The sequence below is a fragment of the Rhipicephalus microplus genome, chromosome 1 (genome assembly GCF_043290135.1).
Source record: "Rhipicephalus microplus isolate Deutch F79 chromosome 1, USDA_Rmic, whole genome shotgun sequence".
Lineage (NCBI taxonomy): Eukaryota > Metazoa > Arthropoda > Arachnida > Ixodida > Ixodidae > Rhipicephalus > Rhipicephalus microplus.
In genome coordinates, this window is record NC_134700.1 from 201,913,696 (window position 1) to 201,940,248 (window position 26,553).

The 26,553-nt window shown below is 47.5% G+C and overlaps 2 protein-coding genes across 2 annotated transcripts in view; one reads left to right on the top strand and one right to left on the bottom strand.

Annotated features, from left to right (window-relative positions):
- Positions 1 to 10,989, bottom strand: part of LOC119167317 (multiple C2 and transmembrane domain-containing protein 1-like) — a 250,349-nt gene extending 239,360 nt beyond the window's left edge. Inside the window, exon 1 of the mRNA XM_075890480.1 lies at positions 10,832 to 10,989. Coding sequence (XP_075746595.1) covers positions 10,832 to 10,841 — 10 coding nt within the window. The 5' untranslated portion in view covers positions 10,842 to 10,989. The remainder of the gene's footprint in view (positions 1 to 10,831) is intronic.
- A 442-nt stretch (positions 10,990 to 11,431) lies between these two features.
- The window catches only part of CCT3 (chaperonin containing TCP1 subunit 3), a 47,265-nt gene continuing 32,143 nt past the window's right edge, over positions 11,432 to 26,553 (top strand). The window contains exons 1-5 of the mRNA XM_037412594.2: positions 11,432 to 11,515; positions 11,601 to 11,662; positions 12,663 to 12,713; positions 25,768 to 25,830; positions 25,946 to 26,042. Coding sequence (XP_037268491.1) covers positions 11,479 to 11,515; positions 11,601 to 11,662; positions 12,663 to 12,713; positions 25,768 to 25,830; positions 25,946 to 26,042 — 310 coding nt within the window. The 5' untranslated portion in view covers positions 11,432 to 11,478. The remainder of the gene's footprint in view (positions 11,516 to 11,600; positions 11,663 to 12,662; positions 12,714 to 25,767; positions 25,831 to 25,945; positions 26,043 to 26,553) is intronic.

Sequence of the window (26,553 nt, forward strand, 5' to 3'; positions counted from 1 at the left end):
TTCCAGAACAATCTGTACCGTTCGCACAGTGGGCGTGATCTTATCGAAATGATCTACTACAGTCCGGAACCTTCTAGAAAACTGCAGGCGCGGTTTGCGCTGAGAATCGTGCGGTGTTTTCGGACGATAACAAAAACTTGGGAAATGGAACGTGGCATTGCCCCCCTCTGAAAAAAAGGCATCGTCCCGATGCTTTAACTAAAGATGAAAGTACAATAATAATGCAAGAAAGTACAATGAATAAATTACGATACAACAATAATACAAAAAAACACTAGTTCAGTTTGTTAACGCGCATGAAACGGCTTGAGGCGCGCGACATGGACGACTTCAGGTCGCGATCGGCGTCGTTGAGAGTTCGTGATGCCGTCGGGGACAACCTCGTAATCAAGGGGGCCGAGCCGTCGAACCACCCTGTACGGGCCGAAGTACCGTCGCAGAAGCTTTTCACTTAGTCCACGTCGGCGTATCGGCGTCCACACCCAAACACGTTCACCGGGCTGGTATTCCATGAAGCGTCGTCGAAGGTTGTAACGATGGCTGTCGGTCGTCTGTTGATTCTTGATACGGAGACGCGCAAGTTGTCGGGCTTCTTCGGCGCGTTGAAGGTACTCGCTCACATCGAGGTTTTCTTCGTCGGTGACGTTGGGTAACATGGCATCGAGCGTCGTTGCCGGGCTCCTTCCGCAGACCAATTTGTATGGAGATATCTGCGTCGTCTCCTGCACCGCCGTGTTGTATGCGAAGGTCACATACGGAAGTATGGCGTCCCACGTCTTGTGTTCGACATCGACGTACATTGACAGCATGTCGGCGACCGTCTTGTTAAGCCGCTCGGTGAGGCCGTTGGTCTGTGGGTGGTACGCTGTCGTCCGGCGGTGGTTTGTTTGGCTGTATGCCAAGATTGCTTGAGTTAAGTCGGCAGTGAATGCCGTTCCTCTGTCGGTGATAAGGACCTCTGGGGCGCCATGACGTAGGACGATATTTTCGACGAAGAATTTAGCTACCTCGGATGCACTGCCTTTTGGCAGGGCTTTTGTCTCGGCGTAGCGGGTGAGGTAGTTGGTAGCTACCACGATCCACTTGTTTCCGAAAGCCGACGTCGGGAACGGCCCCAGTAGGTCCATACCAATCTGCTGGAAAGGTCGGCAAGGTGGATCAATTGGCTGCAGAAGTCCCGCTGGCCTTGTCGGCGGTGTCTTGCGTCGCTGACAGTCCCGGCATGTTCTCACATAACGAGTGACGTCGGTGGTAAGACGTGGCCAGTAGTACCTTTCTTGTATCCTTGCGAGCGTGCGAGAAACACCGAGGTGCCCTGCCGTCGGATCGTCGTGAAGGGCCTGCAGGAGTTCTGGTCGCAGGGCTGAAGGCACCACAAGAAGGCACTTAGCTCGAAGCGGTGAAAAGTTTTTCTTTTGTAGAAGACCGTTTCGTAGAAAGAACGACGCAAGTGCGCGCTTGAATACCTTTGAAACTTCGGCGGTCCTGCCTTCGAGGTATTCTATTAGGGCCTTAAGTTCCGGGTCGGCCCTCTGTCGTTCAGCGAAGTCGTCAGTAGTTATCGTTCCTAAGAAGTAGTCGTCATCCGGGTCGTCGGGTAGCGGTTGGTCGACAGGCGCACGAGAGAGACAGTCGGCGTCGGAGTGTTTTTGCCGGACTTGTAAATGACAGTAATGTCATATTCTTGAAGTCTCAGGCTCCATCGTGCGAGGCTACCTGAGGGGTCCTTCAAGGTGGCTAGCCAACACAATGCGTGGTGGTCGCTCACAACTTTGAAGGGCCTGCCGTAGAGGTAGGGGCGAAATTTCGACGTAGCCCAGATGATGGCGAGGCACCCCTTTTCTGTTGTGGAATAATTTGCTTCTGCTTTGGATAGCGATCGCTGGCGTAACTAATAACCCTTTCAAGTCCGTCAGCCCTCTGCACAAGAACGGTGCCAAGACCTACGCTGCTTGCGTCAGTATGTATTTCTGTCTCGGCGAATTCGTCGAAATGGGCAAGTAACGGAGGCGTCTGGAGGCGATGTTTAAGCTCCTGGAAAGCGTGTTCCTGCGGCGTTTCCCACTTAAACTCCACGTCGGCCTTGGTAAGGTTAGTGAGAGGATCGGCGATGCGGGCGAAGTTTTTCACGAACCGCCTATAATAGGCACACAGGCCCAGAAATCGGCGCACGGCTTTCTTGTCAGTGGGCGGCGGGAAGTCGGCGATGGCGGCTGTTTTCCGTGGATCGGGACGAACTCCAGACTTGCTGATAACGTGCCCCAGAAACAAGAGCTCCTCATACGCAAATCTGCACTTTTCTGGCTTCAGTGTGAGTCCGGAAGTCTTGATGGCTTGAAGTACAGCTTCAAGGCGCCGAAGATGCTCGTCGAAACTCGAGGAAAACACGACGACGTCGTCCAAGTACACAAGGCAAGTCTGCCACTTCAATCCTGCCAGTACTGTATCCATAACGCGTTGAAACGTTGCAGGCGCTGAGCAAAGGCCGAAGGGCATCACCTTAAACTCGAAGAGGCCGTCCGGTGTTATAAACGCCGTCTTCTCTCGGTCTCTTTCGTCTACTTCGATTTGCCAATAGCCAGTCTTGAGGTCCATTGACGAAAAGTACTTGGCGTTATGGAGCCGATCAAGTGCGTCGTCTATTCGTGGGAGGGGATACACGTCCTTTCTTGTGATTTTGTTCAGGCGGCGATAATCGACGCAGAAACGTAGGGTCCCATCCTTTTTCTTCACTAACACCACGGGGGATGCCCATGGACTCTTGGACGGCTGGATAATGTCATCCCGCAGCATTTCATCAACTTGTCTCTTCATGGCCTCACGTTCTCGCGTCGAAACCCTGTACGGACTCTGACGGAGTGGTCTGGCATTTTCTTCGGTTATGATGCGATGTTTCGTGATTGGGGTCTGCCGAATTTTCGATGACGACGAAAAGCAATCTTCGTATTGCAGGAGCAGGGCCTTGAGCTGTTCTTGCTTATCGTTCGGAAGTCTGGGATTGACGTCGAAAGCTATGGGAGGGGCTTGGTTTCTCTGAGCAGGTTCCGCAGAATCGGCGAGGGCGAAAGCACTGGTGGCTTCGACAATTTCTTCGATGTATGCGACCGTTGTTCCTTTGTTCACATGTTTGTACTCATTGCTGAAATTCGTGAGCAAAACCGTTGCTTTGCCTCCTCGCAGCTCTGCAATTCCTCTTGCGACGCAAATATTTCGGGTGACCAACAGATGCTGACTGCCTTCAACGACGCCTTCCAAGTCAGGTGAATTAGAAGCGCCGACTGAAATAATGACGCTTGAGCGAGGCGGAATGGTGACTTGTTCTTCCAGCACATTCAAGGCATGGTGTCCTGACGGCGTGCGCGGCGGTAGTGCTTCTTCTGTGGATAACGTTATCGACTTTGTTTTTAGGTTGATGACAGCACCATGGAGGCATAAGAAGTCCATGCCAAGGATGACATCTCTCGAGCAACGCTGTAGGACTACGAAGTCTGTAGGATAAATACGGCCGTTAATGGTGACTCGCTGTGCAGATTCCTGCAGGCGTTACGAGATGACCTCCAGCTGTGCGGATTTCAGGGCCTTTCCAAGCTGTCCTAACTTTCTTTAACTTCGCGGCGAACGACCCACTGATGACAGAATAGTCGGCTCCAGTATCGACGAGAGCAGTCACACTGTGGCCGTCGATAAGAACGTCGAGGTCGCTAGTTCGCCGTCTCGCATTACAGTTAGGGCGTGGCGTCGGGTCACGGCTGCGTCGGCTTGTTCCGCTGCTTCCATGCTGCGTCGTCAGGCCACCTTCGGTAAATGAACTTTCGCCTTCAGGGCTTTGCCTGGTTGGCGTTGTGTTCGGAAAGCTCCGTCGCGGCGTCGTCGTCGTCGGAGGATTTTCGGTAGTTCGTCGCACAGCAACCGCACCTCCACCGGTTGCTGCCCTTAGTTTCCCGGATACGGGCTAGGAGACCGGCCCCGAGTTGGGCCAGAGTACTGCCGGTGATGCGGTGACGTGCGGCGGCTGGGCGACGGCGAACGCGAAGGGCTTCGTGGTGTCAACCGAGTTCTTGTCAGGTAGTCGGCGATGTCACGTGGTCGTTCTCCTGACTGTGGACGCGGTGCATTGACGGCGAAGCCACGCAGTCCCATCTGTCGGTACTGGCAACGGCGGTATGTGTGTCCGGCCTCGCCGCAGTGGTAGCAGAGCGGGCGATGGTCAGGGGTGCGCCAGACGTCAGTCTTCCTCGGTGCACTGCGCTGGGCCGCTGGCGAACGGTATGACGTCGGTGGGGGTGGTGGCGGCGGTGGCGTCTGTCGACGAAAGTGCGATGGGGCGGCGTTTTGGCGTGGACGGGGAGGATCGTTGTGGCGCACTGCAGCGGCGTAGCTCATAGTTTCTGGCTCGGGCGGCGGTGTTTCGGGAATACGAAGCGATTGCCGGACTTCTTCTCGCACAATGTCGGCGATTGAATCCTCTTGAGGGTGCGCCGAAGGCAACAGTTTGCGCAGCTCTTCCCGCACGATCGCTCGGATCGTTTCACGCAGGTTTTCAGAGTCACTGGTTTGAGCAGCAGCGCATTCTGGGATCAGGCGACGATTATACTGTCTGGTGCGCATGTCAAGGGTTTTTTCGATGGTGGTCGCCTCGGATACAAATTCTTGGACGGTGTTCGGTGGATTTCTCATTAGTCCCGCGAAGAGCTCCTGTTTGACCCCTCGCATGAGGAAACGAACTTTCTTCTCCTCAGGCATGTCTGGGTCAGCGTGACGAAATAGGCGGGTCATCTCCTCTGTGAAAATTCCAACCTTCTCATTTGGAAGCTGAACCCGGGTCTCTAGTTGAGCAGCGGCCCTTTCTTTGCGAGCGACGCTCGCGAACGTTTGCAGAAATGCGCCGCAGAAGACATCCCACGTTCGGAGCGTGGACTCATGATTCTCTAGCCAGGTCCTTGCGGTGTCTTCCAGGTAGAAGTACACACGACGGAGCTTTTCTTCGTTGTCCCAGTGGTTGAGGGCGGCCACACGGTCGTATGTTTCCAGCCAGGTCTCCGGGTCTTCGAACGATGACCCATGGAAAATTGGTGGTTCCCTGGGTTGATGCATGACCATCGTGGGCTGGGACGCTGCGGTTGTCATTGTCGCTGCAGTCGCAGTCATGGCCTTGGTCTTCCGCGCCTTGTCTTCTAGAAGCCCGTACTCCGGTGGTAGCCCTTGCTGTCGGCGGCTTGTTCGCTGCTCCTGGTTGGCGTCGGTGTCTTCTCCGCGACGTGGGCTGGGTTCACGGCTTGACGGGGGCGTCCGGTACATGAACGAAGCAGCACCTCCACCAGATGTCACGGGGTCGTGACGTGGCCGAATACAGGAGACTTCGTGTTGGGATTTAACTGTTTATTTGGGCGAACCTGTGCCCGGTAAACGGAAAGTCCAATTACAGCAGCAGTCTCGGACTGATAGCGGCGAACGCAGCGTCGGCCTTCGATCAACAACTGACAAGCGGCGAAGCGCGTCGGCATTTATACTCTTGCCGTCGAATGTTCTAGCGTTATCGCTGGCGGTGGCGTAGGTTCCAGAACAATCTGTACCGTTCGCACAGTGGGCGTGATCTTATCGAAATGATCTGCTACAGTCCGGAACCTTCTAGAAAACTGCAGGCGCGGTTTGCGCTGAGAATCGTGCGGTGTTTTCGGACGATAACAAAAACTTGGAAAATGGAACGTGGCATATTATATATATATATATATATATATATATATATATATATATATATATATATATATATATATATATATATATATATATATATATATATATATATGTGTGTGTGTTAGCAAGTTCATTTCGTCATATACATAACGTGGAGTTCTTGTAGAGTAAGCTTTCTCTGCTTTTCCTCGCATCTCCACCTCCACACATTCTGCAATGCTAATCGTAATGTGTGTGTGTTCTTTCCTTCGATTCGGTTCATTTATCTTCTGTCGCGGAGACCGTTCGGCGCTACCAATAACGAAGGTTCAAGCCGCGTGCGAGCCAGTGACGACGGGAAAAAAAATGAGGAACTGAAAACGACATGAACCGAGTACGTAACACGAGCTGAGTATTCAAAGCAAGCACACAGTGTGCGCACAAGAACGCAGCGCAATTAGGGCGCTTTGCATTCATTCGCTTATTCGGAGCGCATTTGGCGTTATGTTGATCTTAATAATCCTCCCTTTGTTACACGGGTTAGTAGTTAGTGCATTGCACATAACTATGTCTCGTAGGTCAATGATAACATGTACGATGCGGCACGGCAGTATAGGCAGTTCGTTTTTTTTTTCTTTTTCTTGGGGGGGGGGGGTGTGTAGAGAAAAAACTTCCCACCAAAGCGCATGCTCATTCGACCGAAAATGAATACTTAGGGATGTATATCTTATCAGCTTAGGCACAATATTAATGAGAAGCTTGGGTTTATTTAGTGTTTTTGCTAAGCATACTTCAAAGAAAAAAAATTCTGCCATATCCATGAAGTGAATGATGATGAGTGGGCGAAGCTCCGGAGGTAAACCTGGTAAACCATGAATCCTCTGTACATTTTACCCACTCGATTTTATTACATCGCTCCCCCTAGCGTACGTCGCCGCACTAAATCGAACGATTGCCTTCAACCAATGACACGCGCCATATGGGACATCATTCCTATTTTATAAGATCTCGCGTCTTTCATCAACTACAAATACCGCTTTCTAGTTTATAACATCTTGCATCTTTTCATCATCAGCTACAAGTACCACCATCTAATAAACAGTACAAGAACTAAACGAGAGGTGGCTACATACAGGAGACGGTACCGCCATCTAGTGAACACTGCAAGAACTAAACTAGAGGTGGCTACATACAGGCTACAGGGGACGCACAGCCCACGCCCTAAGGAGCTTCGCCCCTAAAAAAAATGGCCCCGTATCTGCGTGTTAATTTGCAAATGTCGTCGAAAGACGATAGTCTTGCGTATGAAGAGAGTGAACAAAGCATTTATTTGATGTTCTGCGTGATAAAATCGGTGAATGGTATTCTCAAGGCGCTGCATTAGAGTGCCTCGAGCGTGCAGCGGAGGCGAACGAGCGCATCGAGTCACGTCACACGTGAGCGCTATCTGGCAGTTTCTAGGAAAACGAAACGCGCGGCTCTGAGACGGGCGTGCGCGCCCGTCTCAAATGTGATACGCTGTAGAACGCACGGCGACGGGTAGGTGCCACCACCGTGTCGTCTTAGCAAAGCGTTTGGAAACACTCGCCTTCTCGCGCAAGCGTTGCATGGTCAGCGTAGCGTGATGAACGCTACGGTCGTTAGAATTAGTTATGTATGCCTTTTTTTAGTAAAAGACGCACAAACAGAATATATACGTGTTGTCATGGTGCCTCAAATATGCGCAATAATTGCTTTTTAATTGACAATTGCACAAGTATGAACGCTCAACCTTGAGCGACATTGGTGGGCGCTGCGGATGGGGTCGGACGTTTCAAGTACCCGATGCCGTTAAGAGCGGACAAACAGACAAATGTACAGACAGACAGACCAAAATTTTTGTGACGAAGGTCCCCAAGAAAGGCTATCGTCTTTAAAAATAGGAGTGCTGCGAGTTTGACACGGAGCCCAAGGCTGGCGACATTTTTGAAAGAAAGAGCAGCTCCAAATCTATACACACAGTAGCTTTCGCGGTAAAACGCCTTATATTATTCGAATTCCGAAAACGAAGAGCAGGCGTAAAGAAGACACGCGAAGCGAACACGCCTTCTCAGCGCGTCGCGTGCAGGGAGCCGAGGGGGGGCGTGGCGTCGTGTCACCATTTCCGACAAGATCGTAAGGGCGTCGATCAACACGAAACCACGCGACCCGCAGCGCGCAAGTTGGCCGCCGCTACGAGCGCGGATGTCTAACAGGAAAGCAAACGTCGCAGGCGCCGTGGCGTATCTGCGAGGATCAAAAATGATACAGAATAGAAAGTTGGGCGAGTTGGTGTATATTCATATTAAAAGAAAAGCGGCGCACAAAAAGACGGAGACAAAGAAGAGAACCACACACAGCGCTGCACTCACAACTGAAAGTTTAATCCGAGCAACAAGTTCTGTCTGACACTGTTATTATTTTTAAGCACCACGATCAATTCACCCGTGAAATGTCTGAAGCCTATCATATTAACAAGTCACGCGATGCTTGCGTAAGCCAGACCTCGGTTACATTGCACAAAAAAGAGTTCACTTTTATTGATGAGCGTACCGCTTAATTTCGTTGTACCTCTCTTGTCATGCGCGGCTAGTACTTTTAAATTATTGTTGCTCGGATTAAACTTTCAGTTGTGAGTGCAGCGCTGTGTGTGGTTCTCTTCTTTGTCTCCGTCTTTTTGTGCGCCGCTTTTCTTTTAATATGATCAAAAATGACGCGCGATGCCGTGAGACAGTGGCGGATCCAGAGGGGGGGGGCGATCACCCCCCTAAAACCTGTCCGTACCCTCCCCCCCTCTCTGCAGTGCTTGCCATCCACCTGCTATCACCGGTTAGGACAAATTAGTGGGACCACTGTGAGCACACGTTAACAGTATTTATGCCATTACAGGGTTTTTGTGCTAGTAAAAAACAAAAAAGTAATGACCATGCCCACCTTTGACGTCTTAATTCAAGTGACCGCCCCCCCCCCACCCTAAATTGGGTGGCCGGATCCGCCCCTGCAGTGAGCACACCTTTTCAAAAAGTGTTTGCTCGTTCGTTTGTCTTCTTTTTATTCTGTGAGAGTTTCGGGAGGGCCAGAATGGCAGTTGAAGGAAACGTCCGTCAAGTTGCGATGAAAAGTGAGCGATAAAAGCTACGATATAAAATTACTAGCAATACGAAATTTAAAAAAAAACATGTTTTTTTTTTTCAATACTCCGTTAGGAAGTCGTTGGAGAATTTAACCTTTTCTTCGCTGTTTCGTTCCCGTATAATGCATTTTTTCTTGCGGGTATCATTTTTATAAGCATGTTTGCGTGTTTAAAAAAAGTAAAAGTGGGCGTATTTGTGTTCATACGTTCTGACATACATCTGAAGCACATCACCATTTTGCTAAAAGCGGCACACGTGCGCAACAACTGGGCAGACAAGAACAAACAGATGAATAAACTTTTTCCCCACTTTGAATATTGAGATCACAGGATTCTACTACAGGTATAATTAATGCGTGGTACTTCATTATTATGTTGCTGTCAGTGTTTAATGGCGCTACGATGGCCAAAGAGCGTCAGGTAAAAGTAAAATGCACATGCACCGGTGTGATCAATTACAATGGCTGTTGCTGCGAAGGGGACTAAAATCATGTGCATTACATATTTGTAAAATAAATATTAATTTTAAAATTTACGACAATGACACTAAATACCTGCAATGAATGTCGGACTCATGCTTCTAAGGAGCGCATACTTTGAACGCAGATACAATAAATGGGTGCGTAAAAACGGCGATCATATAACAATGACCGGGCTAGATCACTCGGGGTGTTATATTGTCAACTTTCGCGTGATATGGTAGTGACGACGTCATTGGCAGTGGTGACACAGTAGATAAGAAGTGAAAACGAACGTGGCGTATCGAAACACGGTGTAGATCACAAGTCGGCAGTGTAGATCCACAGCGGATGAAGCAGAAGACGCCGCGTACGAGGTCATGTGTCTCTTACGTATTTCCACTTTCGTTTTATATCCCTTTATCCCACGCAAACAGAAGTTTTTTTAACAGGTCAATTAGAAGACGGTTATACGACGGACCCGTCCCTTAAACAACCCACCCCACCTTGCCGTAGTTCGGGGACCCACCACAGGTCCGCGGGAACGAACTCTGTCACCACGCCACCGGAGAATTGCGAGAGCGAAGACCAAGACAAAATCAGGAAAATAATGAAGGACGGTTAACGTGCACGACGAGCCTTTAAATATGCAAGAGTCACTCTTCGTGACCCCAGCAGGCAGCAAGTTTTACCGCCGTAGAGTTCCGCAGTGCAATCTGTCCAATTAGTATATAGGGTAGTACTATACTACGGCTTCTATGGTGACCGTTTAAATATACGCGCATAAAATGATGAGCGCATGTGCGTTTGACGATATTCAGGTAAGTGCCCACTTTAACGCGAAGGTATAAGAAAATTCCATAGCTTTTCTTTTCGACTATTACCTCCCATCGTTAGAGCTAGTTGCGTTCACTTAATTTTAATTAGAGCTTATGAAATAATCGACCTTTACACAGATAATAATAATAATAATAATAATAATAATCACATGCAGCTCTAAAGGGGTGAAAAGAAGGTCTCTGCTATCGGCGTTTACACGCATGTGCATAACCTGATTTCGCAGAGGCACAAGCGATAGAAAAACAAAAGCCACTTCATTATATCACAACGACTTATCGTGCAACTTTTTTTTTTCACGCAGGATTATATTACTAATCCTATCACCCTCTCTACTAACCTGCAAACACCCATCTTCTCTTACGCGCGCCTTACTCTTTTATTAATATTTTTTTCGCGGTGCGGTGCAGACCGAGAGGTCCCGATGGAGTAAGAAAACGCCTCCTCCACTTCAGAAGTTCGCAACAGTGGAGACAGTGAGCAGTCAAAACAAACGCAATCAGCGGTTTTCTAGGCCCTTCCCACAGGCCGCAGGCGTTCCCGACGAATCAATCCCTTGCGTCGAAAGCAATATTACGAGCAATAGTGCACGCATATATAAACAGGACAGCAGTGCCTCTTCGGACCGAGCAAAGCCCGCACTGCGCGTGCCGTTCCGAACTGTCAATTCCGCAGCGCTACGCGGAACCCGAAACTGAAAGTGGGAACTCACCAACGTCCATCCGGGCACAACACTCCGCGATAGACCTGGGAAGGGCCGTTAATAGAGCTCCAAAAGGCGTTAAAACACCGAGGTCATGGACCGCCGCTCGGCGCTTGGCGCTGACGTTTTCGGCGACCCACCATGCTCAACGAAAACATCCCGCACAACTGCAAAAACTCCGCGCGGAACGCCGCATAATGGCTGCTTGCGGCAGCTTCCGACAGAGGACACTACCATCATGTTCGCAAAGGTTTCAGCTGCGGACTAGAGAGGCCGCTGCCATCGACTTTTGTACACTTTTATTTGTCAGCAGTAGATGGCGACACCAACGTGCGTTGCTCAAAGTGCATTCTAATCTCGGAGGTCAATTAAAACGTCGTTGTGCATGAAGATAGTTATAGCGCGAGAACAAAACGACAATACAGAGACAAGAAAGACACTTCTAAGTTGTTGTGCAGTTTCGGAGGTCCTTTAGAGTTACGTTGTGCAGTGACTGTTTTCAACACACGAGAGCGGTACGTATTACACTACTTCGGGGGTAAAGCGTTTGCTTCGGTGCGGGCAAGTGTCTCACATTGCGTTTCATTCATCCACTGTGTATTGCCGCAGTTGAAGCCTCCTCCTCCAGTGCGGTACACGCGTGTAGCAAGAAAAAAATGATGGGCCCTGGTCAAGTCCCGATCCTTGTTCTGAGTAAGATAACGCGATCCATTTTCCACATTACAAGTACTCTCTGTTCGAGTGTCGCTTTCGCTACATACATGCGCTTCTCTTCTAGGCCAGAATACCAAGCGCGAGTCTGGCAGGAAAGTTCAGATCGAGAATGTTCGAGCCGCAAAGGTGAGTGAATGGCTACGGCGTGACAGTCGATATTTGTAGAACGTGGTTTGAATGAAACTGCACTATGATATTAAGAAATCTCGCGTGCTGCGGCGAGTTTTCGCGGGTTACTTCGTGGTTGAGGAATAACCGCACCTAAATGTGGCGTACGTGCGAGTGTTAGCCCGTTGCCGCGATCATGTGTCGGCGTCGCTAGGCTTACTTCGTTGGGCGACTCCTCCACAAAGGGGGGCGCCTAGCATGTGGCGTGCGAAAGGCTTGCTCAGTCTGAGCACTTTTATGAAAAGGAAATTAATGAGAAGTGAATGTAGTCTAGTGTACGTGGAAGCCTAGGTTAGCCGAACGTATTCACTAAATCTGGCAGTCTTATCGGTGTTTGTGGAAACGCTGAACACCATATAAGGAGATACTTCAACAAGTTCGAGGCGAAGAAGGCGGCCTATTTGAATCCGTATTTCTGAGACATTAGTTCATATTCAGATATGCACCAGTCACCCCCTTTTTCATGATTTTGAAAAATATGGTCGATGAAGGTTCACATACGAACAATAGAAACAAAGTAAAAAAGGCGTAGCGTAGGAAGCAAGGCAGTAGCAGTAAAGCACGGTGCATTGTTCGACTGCTGTGCGAGTTTCCGTATATGACGAGCCACTAGATATTTTGTTGTGCTGATTGCGGACGTGCTTGTGGCCGAGTGGGCTAAGGCGCCATCTTGGCGACCTGCAGGTCGCTGGTTCGAATCGCGGTGTGGATCATAGTTGCGGAGTTTTCTTCTGAGCTACTGTGAGTGCCCAGTGGTGATGGTGATGAAACCTCATGTGAACTCATTCGCGGTTTCCAACTCGAGGGTCGCGTGCAAACGACCCAGTGACGGCCCGAGGTGTCTGAATTACCACTGAGTACCTTTTTTTTTTTTTGTTCAAAGGACATGCAACCTTTTTCTAGTCATAAGTGCATATTATGGCAATATAAGTATATATATTTTTTTTTCCTTTTTTAGGCTGTTGCTGATGTTATACGCACTTGCTTGGGACCACGAGCAATGCTAAAAGTAAGCTATAACTTTTTTTTACTGTTAACTTCAATTTCAGCGAATTGCATTGAGATTGCGATTTTATCATTGGCTGTATTTAGTTGGTCATCAAAGGTACATTGCTGTGTATCTGCACTGTTTTGTGGGTTTTGAGTGTGGAAATCGCATATCGCACATTGCTCCCCTCCAGTACACATCTTGCACCTTTATCACTGAAACAGCCACACTGGAGCACCGACATGGTGGTACACGAACTGCTTTCTTCGTTATCCATACGTAGACGCCCAATAAATTTAGGGCAATGCCTATACTTCATTCCAAGACTTGTTATAACAAATTAAAATTCACTTTAATTTTGTATGCCACTTTGTCTCTTATATAGCAGTAGCACTACAGAGCGTTATTATTATGTCTTGAGGGAAAGTGGTGGGAATTTTGTAAAATATATAGTACCATATAATGGAACATTAGTGTTGTCTCAAATATGTGTGATGCTACAAAGATGGTAAGAGTTGAACCAAGCTATCTTGAACTTGGGTGAATAAAATTATACGTTGTGTGCATCATCATTGTAGCTACCATCTTTGAATACCACCTGGTTGAGACTCTGCTTGTACGTGGCTGCGGCGGCTGCATTTTCAATGGAGGTGAAAATGCTGTAAGCCAGCGTGTTGATTTGGGCGAATGTTAAGAACCCCATGTGGTAGAAATTTTTGGAGTCCTCCACTGCGGCGGCGGCGCTCATAATCATATGGTGGTTTTGGGGCGTTAAACCCCACATATCAATGAGGCACTGCGTGAACTCTTGCTTCCACGTGGAATGTGCAGAACAAGAAACTGCGACATCAGAATAGTGCCACTGCCCCCTCACTTTCTTTGGCGTTCACCCTTGGCGCTGCTGGCGAAGAGAAGAAAGCGGGGAAAGCACAAAATGATGCGGGAAGGAACCAGTGGGTGTTCTCCTCAGCACTGACGCTTTCTAATGAGATGAAAATTGGACCATCTTCTGCTAAAGGGAACCATGTGTAGATGCAAAGCAGCAGGTGCTAACGCTTACACTGGCGGTGACGTTAACGCTGGTGGTGACGTTAACGCTGGTGCTCATCAAGCGAAAGCTGAGTGAAGACGCCCTTGACTGAATCCCGAATGTGCGATCCAGTGCCTACCTATATTGGGTGCGAGGCCCACCTCTGGAAGAGCGAGCGCTGTAATCGCATTGACGTGCAGGGTTGAATCACATGGTCTCTCCTCATTCTGGCAAAAGAAAGCTGGCGATTAGATGCATTCTTTTCAACTGCAAATTGGCAGTGTTTTCACTTTGAACAGAATTGTTTTGCTCTCACTCTACACAATCCGGAAAGCTGCATTATATTGGTGACGAGCCACAGCGCGTTACGTACGCAATGCCACTGTCACGGTCGCCGGCAGTGCCAACGTCACCGCTCTCTTTCTATGTTGTTGTGGTTAACTTAAAGCCCTTGGGGTGTAAACGAGCCTGACCACGATTGTTCACATAAAAGCAGAACGTTACAGTTACCACATAGGAGCCTCGTTCACTAGAAAAAATGAATGTGCGAACAATCCGATTATGTATATTTTAAAATGTGACGAACATGCATACATGTAAGGAAATTGCTGTCATTACGTTTAATAATGTGCGCCGCCGTCCGAATTATCAGAGAGTCAAGATAAAGTCCGGAAGTTTAGTTCATTCTCTTAACTTTTGTTAATTTAACCCCATTCCAGTCTATTTCGTGGCTAGTTGCTTCTGCGTGCTTGGCCAGCGCGTACGACGAAACATTCTTTTTTACATCTTACATGTGTCGCTCCAGTCTGCTAAAGCTACTTTTCTTGTCATGGTAACTTCTACCGCAATCTGTGCCACCTCCCTCTCTCCTCCTAGGATGTCTGTCCCCTTGTGTGTGCCCGACCACATGGGTTTCCGTCTGCCAGTGGCGTAGCCAGTTAGTGGCACACCAAGCCCGAGCCCCCACCTCCGAAATTTTTTCCCATGGCATATAGTGCACAAAATAAGTTAATCACATCTTTCAGCCCGGGTGTGCCCCTTCCGGAAGAAGTTTCTGCTTACGCCCCTGCTGTCCGCGACTTCAGCTCAGATGGTTCCTTGATTATATGTCTGTAGAATGGGCCCACAGCCACTGTCACTTCTTCTCAATGTTGTTTTGATCTACAGGCGAAAACGTGGTCAGCTTCAAATACTGATTCATCTTTATCTTATAATAGCTGCCATGAATTATCTCACAGATATAATCAAACTGTTAAAGAACTGCACACTGGCATTTTTACTGAAACATGAAATTGCTGTTTAGATCACGGTACGCAAGACTGACCTCACAGCATGCTCATTCAAGGGCACAAGATAACGGCTGGCGTGCACTGCATTTGTTATGGTAATTGAACCCGGTCGGTATTGCATTTTTTTATCACGATTTACTTGTTTTGTAGCTGTGGAACTGAGCAGATTATTCAATAGACCTCTACCGGGGTACGTCACAGCGTGAAGTCATCTCAAAGTGGCAACATTAGCTATGGCATGTGTCAGAGAACATCTAGGTGTGTGATAATGTGCGCGATGAAATGTTCGCCACGCTGGCTGCTGTTTATCTACGAGAAGTGAACACGCGGCGGCCTGTGCGAGGAACAGCGGCATCTTCTTCGAAAATGTGCAGTGTTGACTGTGGCGTGTAGTGTGCGTTGAAAGGCATCGACAATATTGGTACATCTTTACGGACGTTGAAAATGGGAATATTGTGCGTAATGTGTGCAGTGTGAATAATGCGATGCGTCCTGTTTGCGAAAACACTGATGATTTGATTGATTTGTGGGGTTTAACGTCCCAAAACCACTATTTGATTATGAGAGACACCGTAATGGAGGGCTCCGGAAATTTCGACCACCTGGGTTTAACGTGCACCCAAATCTGAGTACACGGGCCTACAACATTTCCGCCTCCATCGGAAATGGCGAAAACACTGGTATTCGTTGTGGGCCGGTTTCAGTAACCGATTGTCGATGGGAATTGTAGTCAAGGTAAAAATACATTCGATGCGATCATCTGTGAGTGGGTACATCTCAGCATATGCGCGGCGTGCAGAAAAATAAAAGTGCATGATCTCCTGGTGATATTACGACTACGGATGAGTAGCGTTGCCGATCTGCATATATGCTCCCCCACGGCTATAAGTCAAAATATCGGATACCTGATACTTGTCAATGGAAACAGCGGAGATTTTGGTTTCTTATCTACTTTGTACTTTTATGGCTCGATCCTTATGAAGTGACAATGCACGTTAGAAGTTCGTGTATCAGGCCTATAGGAACGATAGGTACGAAAACATGTTATATGTGTCAAATGCAGTAAGGTAACTGTGCCAGATAATATTATATATTATTAAGATGTCGGTTTTACATCACATGAATTTTCACTGGGTTATTGAAAAACGCCGCAGCAAAACTTCGCTTTGATTTTCCCGAGGATATGTTAACTTCAGCCTAACCCACGGCAAGAATTGTTTTTTTTTTTTTTTTCATTCATCTCTGAAAAGACTTTTGGGCAATAAGTGAGAATCTTATCTGTGACGTCGCGCACAGCAGCTCAAAACCATGCTGCCGCCGATTCTGTGCCTCGTTTAAAACTGCATTGCACATGCCACGATGGAAATTGAGTAAGTTTACATTCATGCCATGCAAATATTTCTCAAAGTGCTAGTAATCGTGTACATTCAAAACGTTCGCTTTCGAAAAAGATCAGATTTTGTTATGGCTGCCATCTACGTGGGTGAAGCCCACTGCATGCAAGGCGCGTCTCTCAAGGCGCGTCTTTAAACAAAGTTTCTCCATCCATCCAACTACGACGAGCAAATTCCCACACTATGAGCAGTGACCCTTCCGCGACTTCCTTCTTTCAAAAAGCTGTGACTTTAGAACATAGCAATGTAGAAATGTCTGTCCAAAGAATGCAGACACGCAGCTCTGCTATGCATAAAGATGCCATCGGAGGAACTTTCTTGCCAACCAACACCTGCTCCGAGAGAGGGTATGGTGGGCGGGGTGCCCGCAGTGACGTCACACAGTTTACAAACAGGGAGAGGTCTATTTTCTCTCATGTGTGGCTCGATGGTGATCGAATGCGTGTATAATGTGACAATCATACAAACTTTTCACCATAAATATTAGAATTATGCCGCAGAGAAGAAACTTTTTCCTCGTGGGAAATTTTACCTAGTTGCAACTCTCAATGAGGCACACGCGTGCATCGTGTGACTCTCGCGTTTGCCTACAATCGTAGCACAAAGGTTGCTGCTGTAAGAATGCTGTGTTGCTTATCACATAGCAGGGCATCTGCTTGCACTGTGAATGTAAGGCTATATGTACTAAGCAAAAATGCAAATTTGCGCATGGTTGTTGTGTCAACTGTGGCCTGTCGTTATATGCAAACCTACAATGAATGAAATAGCATGGTTGTGCTCATTTCTTTTAGCAAAAATTAGTCTATTTGCCGCAAGCACGCGTTAATACCCATTTGATGCTTCAATTCAGCACCGAATGAGTCGCCACCTTTTACAAAAGCAGCGCACTTGGCCCCCGTGGTTTTCATATAGGTAGCCATAGCAGACAACGCTGGCAGTCGGGCATCATGAGAAGCGCAAAACTCTTTCGGAGCTCGCACGTACAGTCGGTTAAGAAGCTGCAGCCGTATCTTTAGGATTTTGTTGAGTGACGTAAAACAAGTATAATAAAAAAAAATTGGACGCAAAAGCAGCTGAGGGCTGGCGAAGCAATCCAACCAAATACATCACAGGGATGCGTCCGCACGGTGGTGCCATGGTATGTCCACGCGCCCAATACGGGGTGGCCAGCGAATAGTTGTGTAGCATGAGCAGTCAGTTTTGTTACTACTCGAGAGAGGGAAAGAGGAGCAGCAGCTTCGCGGGTCTCTTACTGGGACGGCACAAGACGCGAGCATGCACAGTGAAGGTGTACGGAGGGACAGCATTACACAGGCTAGTCAAAAAACTGCTTTGCATGTAAAAGTCCCGGTGGCCATTATCTTTCAGTACCCAGCACATAGCACAGAGAAAAATGTGTATTGAACTTTTTTTCTACATGTCAATTTGGTTCTATGGTTAGATAGAACAAAAATAACCAAAACACTTCATACATCAAACTTCAGTTGTCTTTGTCATATGAATGAGGATTTTTTAAAGTTCATTTTAGGAGGATGTTGCACGAAGCGAGTAGACACTATTGTGTGCTTTATATCATGATTCCTCATCGCTGCGTACAGCTCATCAGGCGTAGTCGCCATATGCTTCGCTGCAACCATTACTCCTTCTGTTGCAGGAATGCTAAAGGCTAATATTAAGTCAATGTGGGTTGTTGAACTAGCATGTCAGAAACTTCACAGTGTTTGGCTCGTGCTTTACTTTAAGGAAGCCGTGTTTTAGTGGTCTGCATACTGTTTGTGCAATTTACACTGCCCATCTCTGGGCAGTTTAAGTTGAGTATGGTCTTCTGGGGTAGTCGTGCCGGCCCTATGCACAATTTAGTGGATATTCGCATGGTGGACAAATTCCGGGGGAAAGTAGGGACTGCGGATCAGATGATAGCGACAATGGCACGGATTAGTGAGTCAATAACATTGACGTTTCAGACAATGTCAAGCATTGGGCTTTTATTCTGAGATTGCTATTTGCAATTAGTATCCTTTTAAAACAATGGCTACCACAAAATAAAAGAACATGCTGTTCTCTGTGAAGTTGTAAATGATGAAAATATTGCATGTAGAGAAAAGTTTGAGATCACTGCTGCCTCCAGAATCCCAAGTAGTGCGCAGAGTTTATGATTGAAGAACAAAGCTGAAATTATGGTCAGTGTGAAATAGAGGCTTCAAGCACCCGACAAGTAGGCCCGAAGGTGAATAAAGGTGTTGAGCTGTTGTTTGCATCTATAATGTATGCTCTCATATACGACTTGCTCCTGGATATGACTCGCACCAAGTACAAACTGCAAAACAAAAACGTAAAATTGTTTTTAAAAGTCGTGTTGCTGTGAAGCTGACTTCCTTGCATTATTGTGAAACAGTGCCACGAAGCCAAGTCGTGCACTGAAATTTGCAGAGAAAAATCATAAATTCTTTAGATGTTTTATATCAAACTAGACACCTTTTTGTATGTGTGCAAGTTCATTATGAAATCACTTACAGTAATTAAAGATGCAACATAGTCTGATAGCTTTTGACCTAGTGAATATAGCTATGTATACATGGAAAAGGTCCCCATCCCTATTCCCCAGAACACTGCAAGCTCAGTGCTTGCTGTTATATAGAAAAGCGCGTGGCGCCAACTGTTGCAAATGCGGTGAAGCAACACCCTCAACTGCTACGCGAGCAGGCGCTCCGTAAATGGAACTCGAAATTTCACAACCCTAGTTTGACTGTTAGCACGTTTCGCGCTGTCCCATTGCTGGAATTTTATGCTGATTTCGTGTGAAACGTCGAGACCTTTTCTCGGCAGTCAGGAATGTCTGCAGCACGTGCATTGCAGACTGCGGAAGCAACTTCATCAGGTACGTATTATACGACTGAAAGAAACACTAACAGCAAACTGCGGCGTGTGTTGGCTGTGACAAGGCAGAATTTGTGCTGTAAGCCGGCATCAACGTAGCGCTAGAATCTGGTTCCAACTTCCGCTTGTGCACCGCATGTGTTCATCAAATAATTGCGAGTCCTGTTAGGCACTCCGAACACACACGCGGTGGAAAAGTGCCAGCCAGCACAAGCTTTTAAAATGCTACGGTGACGCCGGCAGAAAGCGCATGTAGATTCGCCTAGTGACAGTCGAGGCATGTCGAAGTTCGACGAAAGCCATGATTTCCGCGCCGTGCACTTCTCTTTTCATTGTGATAGTAGGCCGTTACGGTTGTACTAAACATGCACGGTGCGTGCATCTACGCGTGAGTCGTAATACGTATATCATATTTAGATATGTGGCCTGCGAAAGAGTACGGCAATAGTTTTGTGCCACATACTACAGGCATACTGTACACAAATCGCTGCTGTAAAGTGGCACAGCTGGAGTCGCGCTTGAATAAATGCAATAAGTATACTTACTTGTGCACTTTACTGGGCTCGTAGTTTTTCGGCCAATTGCAATTATATCCTAAGGCGGCGGAACTCAGCGTTTTTCGTTGTGGACGGAAATCTGTGCAATCGCAAAACACTGCACCGGCAAGATTCCCGCGATGCACTGTGAACTTCGCAGGCAGTGCTCAGCAATCTCTTCCTCTTGCGCTGGTTGTTGCATCAGATGACAGCGCGGTGGTAGCCAGATGACATTTTTTAAGTAGGCGCAGCGTAAACAGGCGCTTTTTCACTTTTTAAACTCTCAAAGGCACTGCATGCCATGCTAACGAGGTGTGCCTTGGCAGTTCCAAACAAATTACGGCATCTCTGGTAGCGAGAGTATACCACAAAAGGTGCCTGAGTGCGAGATGGGCGTACTCTTGTCTATACAAAGTAGCATGCCAGCAATATTGGCGACTCCAGCAATTCATGCGGCACCTAGCGGCAGTATAGAGTAGCTGCGTATGAGGTCCAAACAGTCTAAGCGCCAATCATATATGGTAGGAGTACTGTACGATGATGCCGCTCGTGAAGAAAAATGAACGGCCAAGCAGACTTCTTCCCAGGTGAGGCACAAATGTCAACTTGTTAACTCGAACCTATTAAATGACCATTGTATACAGTTACGTGTCACTGCGGCGCCCGAAGTATGTAAACGAATTTCGCAGAGACGCTATGTGCCATGTGCATTACACACACAACGTGACCACTTCAAGAACGCCGCTCGCGCTTGCGGGACCACTGGTGCCGACTAAAATAAGACGCTCTGCATCAACAACCAGATCCCCTTCTACAAAGCACCGTGAACTGCCATCACACTGCAGGAAACTAATTATTTTTGTTAGTCACAGTGGACACGGTGACCTCTGTGAATCCGCCATGCTGCCACTCCGCAGCACCCTCTCATGTTCATTTGAGTTGCGAATATAGACACTGGTAAAAATCTGCTTTTCTAATAAACAATCTCTCACTTTCTCTCTGTATATCTTAAGAAGCACATTGAAACTATCTGTAAATGAGAAATTCAAATGGAACTGTACATGTGAACCATCAGCCTATTCTTATTGCATTAGTTGAAAATGCCAACATGCTGTGAAGCTGGTGCTTATGGCCACAGCCGCTCATTTCGCTATTGTCTAACCACATTATAGAGTGGGCTGCGATACAGTAGCACCCTAAGTGCAGTTGTATAGTTTTAAGTCAAGTTCCACGGTCGTTTTAAATGCTGGAAAAAAAGTCACTATGCACCATGTAGGGGGAAACTAGAAATTGGATTGCTTATTTTAGAATGCTCTTCTCAATCTAATAAGATGCGCTTGGCTGTTCAGTAAACAATAAACACTTTGCATCATTTGTTTTTGCTTGACTCATCGAGTACAATATAACGGATACTGTAACAATGGCCACATGATGGCAAATTATGGTTTGTTTCACCTAGTTGTAGTGAACAACTTTGAATCCGTTGTTCTTGCTATGTGTAAAACATGTTATGGTTACGCACGTGCATGCAGGTCTACGCTGTGCTAAAACCCTCATTTACAATCAAGTAGATGTGTTCAATAGTCACTATCAACTTGAGAAACCGCCCACGTTACATACAGTACATGCTGCAAAAAATCTGCTTTTGTGTTCCCTGCGCTTGCTCCTTTCCGTGCTGTTCATTTGCATTAGCACATCTGTTTAAAACCTGTTCAGCTATTAAGTTTTTCCCAGTCTTACGGGCATTCTTGTAGTGCTTTTAAAAATGCGTCTCAGTGACTCGTCCTTTCATCGGTAACTCTACAGAAGCTTGATGCACAATTTTACTGAGTAAAATGGGCTGGCTGGAATTGAATCAACAAATTGTCATTGTGGTGTTAGGAAAGTAATTGATAGCATACGATAATGAACTAAGTTCCTTGACATTTTAAGCAAGGTGTTTGCACTTGAGTGCTCATTTTAGATCATGCGTAGAAAATGTCAGTTTCCAAGGGAGCCTTCGTGATTTGTACAGTCACCTCAAACATTTTCTGCGTGTTGATTGATATGTGGGGTTTAACGTCCCAAAACCACCATATGATTGAGAGACGCCGTAGTGAAGGGCTCCGGAATTTTGACCACCTGGGATTCTTTTAATGTGCACCCAAATCTGAGCACACAGGCCTACAACATTTCCGCCTTCATCGGAAATGCAGCCGGGATTCGATCCCGCGACCTGCGGATTAGCAGCAGTTTTCTGCGTGTTTACAACAAATGAAAAGAGGTGCTGAGAGCAGTTACCTGCACAAGTATTATATCTGCAAATTGATTTGCTTAGTTGTACCATCTGCGTCAGTTTCTAGTTGCAGCCAGCCTAGATGCTGTCTGGCCACCAACGTCAAATGGGGGGAACACTTGCAGTTTGGCTATCACAAGTATATTCCATCTAGCTTAATATTTTTTTATCGTATGCATGTAAGGAATGTGTATCTCTGACCTTCTTGACACTGTTAGTCGACTTTTCTATCATTGACTATAGAGCCTTTCAATTAGTTTGACAGTGGAGACAATATTCGGCCATTTTTCTATGTATACCATTATCTTCCTTAGTCAGGCTCACTTACGGTTACTACTCCTACTGCTAACTGCTCTGCACAACAGGCAATAGAAAAGTGAATAGAAATGCAGGAAGAATCCCGCCTGAAATAAAATGCCAGATGTCTGTAAAAAAGATAATTGCTTGGAGTACAGGTTATACGTAGCTTAAAATAATAATGACCTTGCCTTTGCGAGTAGCCGTAATGTACACAAGTGTGCATTGACCTGTGCTGTCCCTTTTTTTTGTTAGAGATTTGCTTGCATTCTTTCACTGTCTGCATCCAGTGCAGGAAAGCCCACTCCACTCGAACTGCCTCAACTGTGAGAAATTGCCAGGTGGTCTGTCACCTCTAGTCTTGCTTGCCTTTTCTAAGTGCAGTTGTAACACTCAGGCGACAGTCCAGAAGGACTACCTAAAAATAGTGTCCACGACTTGGTCCCTTTTGCTGCCTTTCTTTAAAAGAAGGCGCAAGAGTTTTTGTGGTTTTTAGCCGGTGTCCTTCATCGCAGTTTTTGGAATGCTTTGCACTGCTTACTGCTGCTCAGCCAACTTCTATATTTTATCTCCGGCGCTCTGTCTTCGTTCGGTATTTTGAAATGCAAGAACTTGATAAGGGTATCCTATTCATAAGACACTAAATAACTTTCGACATCGTAATTCAGCTAAGAGTCTAGGCTTGTGTAAATGTACCGCCTTGCTTTCATTGTCTGTATTCTCGTGACGAGATGCAAGTTCCGGAGCATGCAAGCGTACTCCAAAGCTTCAGATTAACGAGAAGCACACCATATAGACTGTGTATGCATGTGCGCCGACGCACTAGGAAGTATGGCACGCTGCTGGTGGCGATACTCCGGCGCTGTGCGCGCACCGGGGGGGGGGGGGGGGGGGGGGTTGCGTTCTGCCTTTTGCGCGATGCAAATCCCGAGCAGAACTCGGTGCAGCAGCTTTCCACGTCTCCAAGGCCGCGTCGCTTTTTTTTTCCGCGTCGTCTCGGTGCGATTGTGTATCCGGACAGCAGCGCAGGTGGTGGCCGATTCCTTTCATTTATTCGCGGCTGGAATTGGACGACCGGTCAAAGCCGCGGTGGCGCTCGCAGTCGTACTGTACTTAAGTGGGCCGGCCGCGCTAGTCGGAAGCGTGGAGAAGCGCTTTTCTTGTTTTTTTTTTTCCCCGATGAGAAGAAGGTTGTCGGTAAGATCGCGCGCTTGCATTCGTAACAAAAACCGAATACGTCGCACGTGGTGACAGTTGAAATGACCATTGTCTTCGCTTGCGCGCTCGCTCGAATGCAACCGTCGCGTTTGTAGTGCGGCCTCCAGAAGAAGAAAAAAACATCTAGTGGCTTTTCCGCTGTCGTTTGGAGTCGCAAAAACAAAAGCGCCTATAACTGCGCTTCCGCGGTGTATGCATGGTTGTTTTGCGACGTTGAACGCGCTTTGTTTTTTGATGCGTTGGGCGGTTTGTAGGCGAAACGGAGAACAGGCGAGACACATTAAATAAATATTTGCGTGAAGAGAGCCATCACGTATCGATAGCCCACGTGGACGCCCGGTACTCGATCGATTCATCGTTGGTCGCGCCTGTTGAGCCGAAACTTGGTTGCATACGCGAGAGGTCCGCGTGGTACCGACGTGTCGCGCGGTTTTGTTTACCTCGCCGGGACCACGGTGGTTCGATTTAACGTCGTGCACGAACGAAGCCCGGGCTGTTGATGACGGTCCCGCCTCCCACCCCCTGGGACTGACGAAAACCTCGGGCGAGACGGCGCGCTATCGCGATGAAGAGGGTGCGAGGACGGACCACAGCCCTCGCTCGCTAAATCGGGAACGTCTCGCCAGGCCCACGTTTTCGTCACCGTCGTCGTCGTGTGTGTGTGCCGTCGAAAAAACTGCAGCTGTTTGTAGCAGCAATAACGAGCAGCCTCGTCTACGTGCAAGCGGCGTCCCGACGTACGCTAGGACCAACGGCGTGCTGCCGTTATGCGTACGAAAAAAAAAAAAAAGCTCTCACGTCGCTTTTCACCGATTGCACCCAACTTCGAGCGTTTGTTACGACGTTGCTCCGCGCCTCTTCAACCGCGCGTCGTGTGGTTTCCAAAACCAGGCTGACTGTTTACTACTATCGCGGTGCATGACGGGAGCCACATGAAGGAGCAGCTGGGGCACGCGGTGGAAACGCGCTAACCACGGCTCTGCTTTCTTCGCTTTTCTCTCCGGTTGCGTTGGCCAGAAGGAAAGTTGCATGCTCTACTCACTACTGTTTTCCCGTCCTACGCTCCGTCGTCGTCCTTCCCGTCGGCGGCAACAGATCATCGCGACGTCTGCTACGTTGATGACGTTGTCATGGCTACCGATGGCTCACTCAACAGGTTCACCCGCAACAGGCGCGTGCCACTGTTTTCCAAATGCGCGCGCGCGTCGGTGTCTCGTTCACTTTGGAGAGCGTCTGCGCGCGTGTCTAGTGCACCTGTATCACTTTGCGTCAGGCTCGGCCGGCGAGCGACCCACATTGGGACGCGGACGATAGAGGCGCGCTGGTCGCTTCTGCTGCCTTGCCTTGCTGCTCCCGACGGTGGAGATAGCGGCCCCCACCATGGATACCTGTTCGTGCGCAAGTAGGCATTTCGTATACTTTGCATCAGGCTGGCCCCTGTCAGTATTTGAAAGTCATCATAATGTCATTAGCATTGCTTAGTTACGGCAAGACCAGATATCTCTGATGGGCCCGACAAACACATTAAAACTGCAAATGAATGTCTGGCATTGATTTACAGCGATCGGTAGAAATGGCTCGGATATTTGGATATTTTTAAGACACCCAAGTGCTAGCAATAGCTTGGGGATTATGGGTGTGTTACGTGTACTTTCACATTTTCTAGAGATATTGGTAGCAATATGTAGGCACTTAGGCAAATTGTGCTGGGAAATGTTGCTTACTTAGCAGACACGATGACATGTCTAACTTGGCACGCACTTGGAATGTGTGCGCTGAAAATGGGTCACACCTTGAAGTAAAGGTAAAGGAATTCCGATAGGCAACAAATTGTTTGGTTGGTGAGGTATGCAGTAAGTCTATACACCAACCAACCTCTTTGCGGTGCACTTACCAATTATGTTTTCATGCTGTCATATTAGCAGTGACACTACATCAGTTAAAAATCATGATAGACTGAAACATATCACATTTACGATTTATACATTGCTCCCAAGTAAAAGAGTAATGAAACGGGCTGAACATTACTGGTGGCATTGTTGTCCATCCTGCAATCCTATTGTCTTTTGTTATTGTCGTTACTGCTGCTGCTGTTGTCAATGTTTATCAGAGTGTCAATATTGTGGTCTCTTTTGTGCTTTCTTCCATTCTACTTCTAGATGCTTATGAATCCCATCGGAGGCATCATCATGACGAATGATGGAAATGCGATTCTGCGAGAGGCAAGTGCCCTATATTATTTCTCTTTATTTCATTAATCATGTGGGCTGCCATTGTATATGTCATGAATGCATCTAAGCAGTTTGCAGATATTAATTAGCAATAACTCTTCCGCAGATCACAGTTCAGCATCCAGCTGCCAAGTCCATGATTGAGATCAGCCGCACTCAGGATGAGGAAGTTGGGGATGGCACCACATCTGTCATCATACTTGGTGAGGCAAAGAACTCATGCTCTTTGCATTAGAGAGAACGGCAGCACTAGAGCATGTTTGGGTAGCAGTAGTTCTAATTACAGAAGTGCCTGAGTGCATTACTAATGAAACCTAGAGACAGTGATTGTAAAGAAGGTAAAGGGGGCATTACTTGTATGTCTTATCTCTAGTATACTAATTATGACTAATTGAAATGGATGGAGAATCAGCTTGCCAAAGTTTGGAACTGAATCGACGCTTGATGGGCCATACTCGTGTTTAGCACGATATTGTGATAATGCAATGTTTCTTAGTGTACCCCAACAATTCTACAACAGTTCCCCAAAGCTCTGCAACAGTGAGCTGCCTACTTTTTTCAAAGCAGTGTGCACTTGAACACAGTCTCACACAAAGAGGTAGCAGCACTCTGCAACCCAGCGTGTTCAGGTTGTCACCTATTGAAAGCGTGCAAAGTTGCATGGCACCGAACCCGTGCCTGAGCAGATAGTGGACGATACTTTTCGTGTAAAAG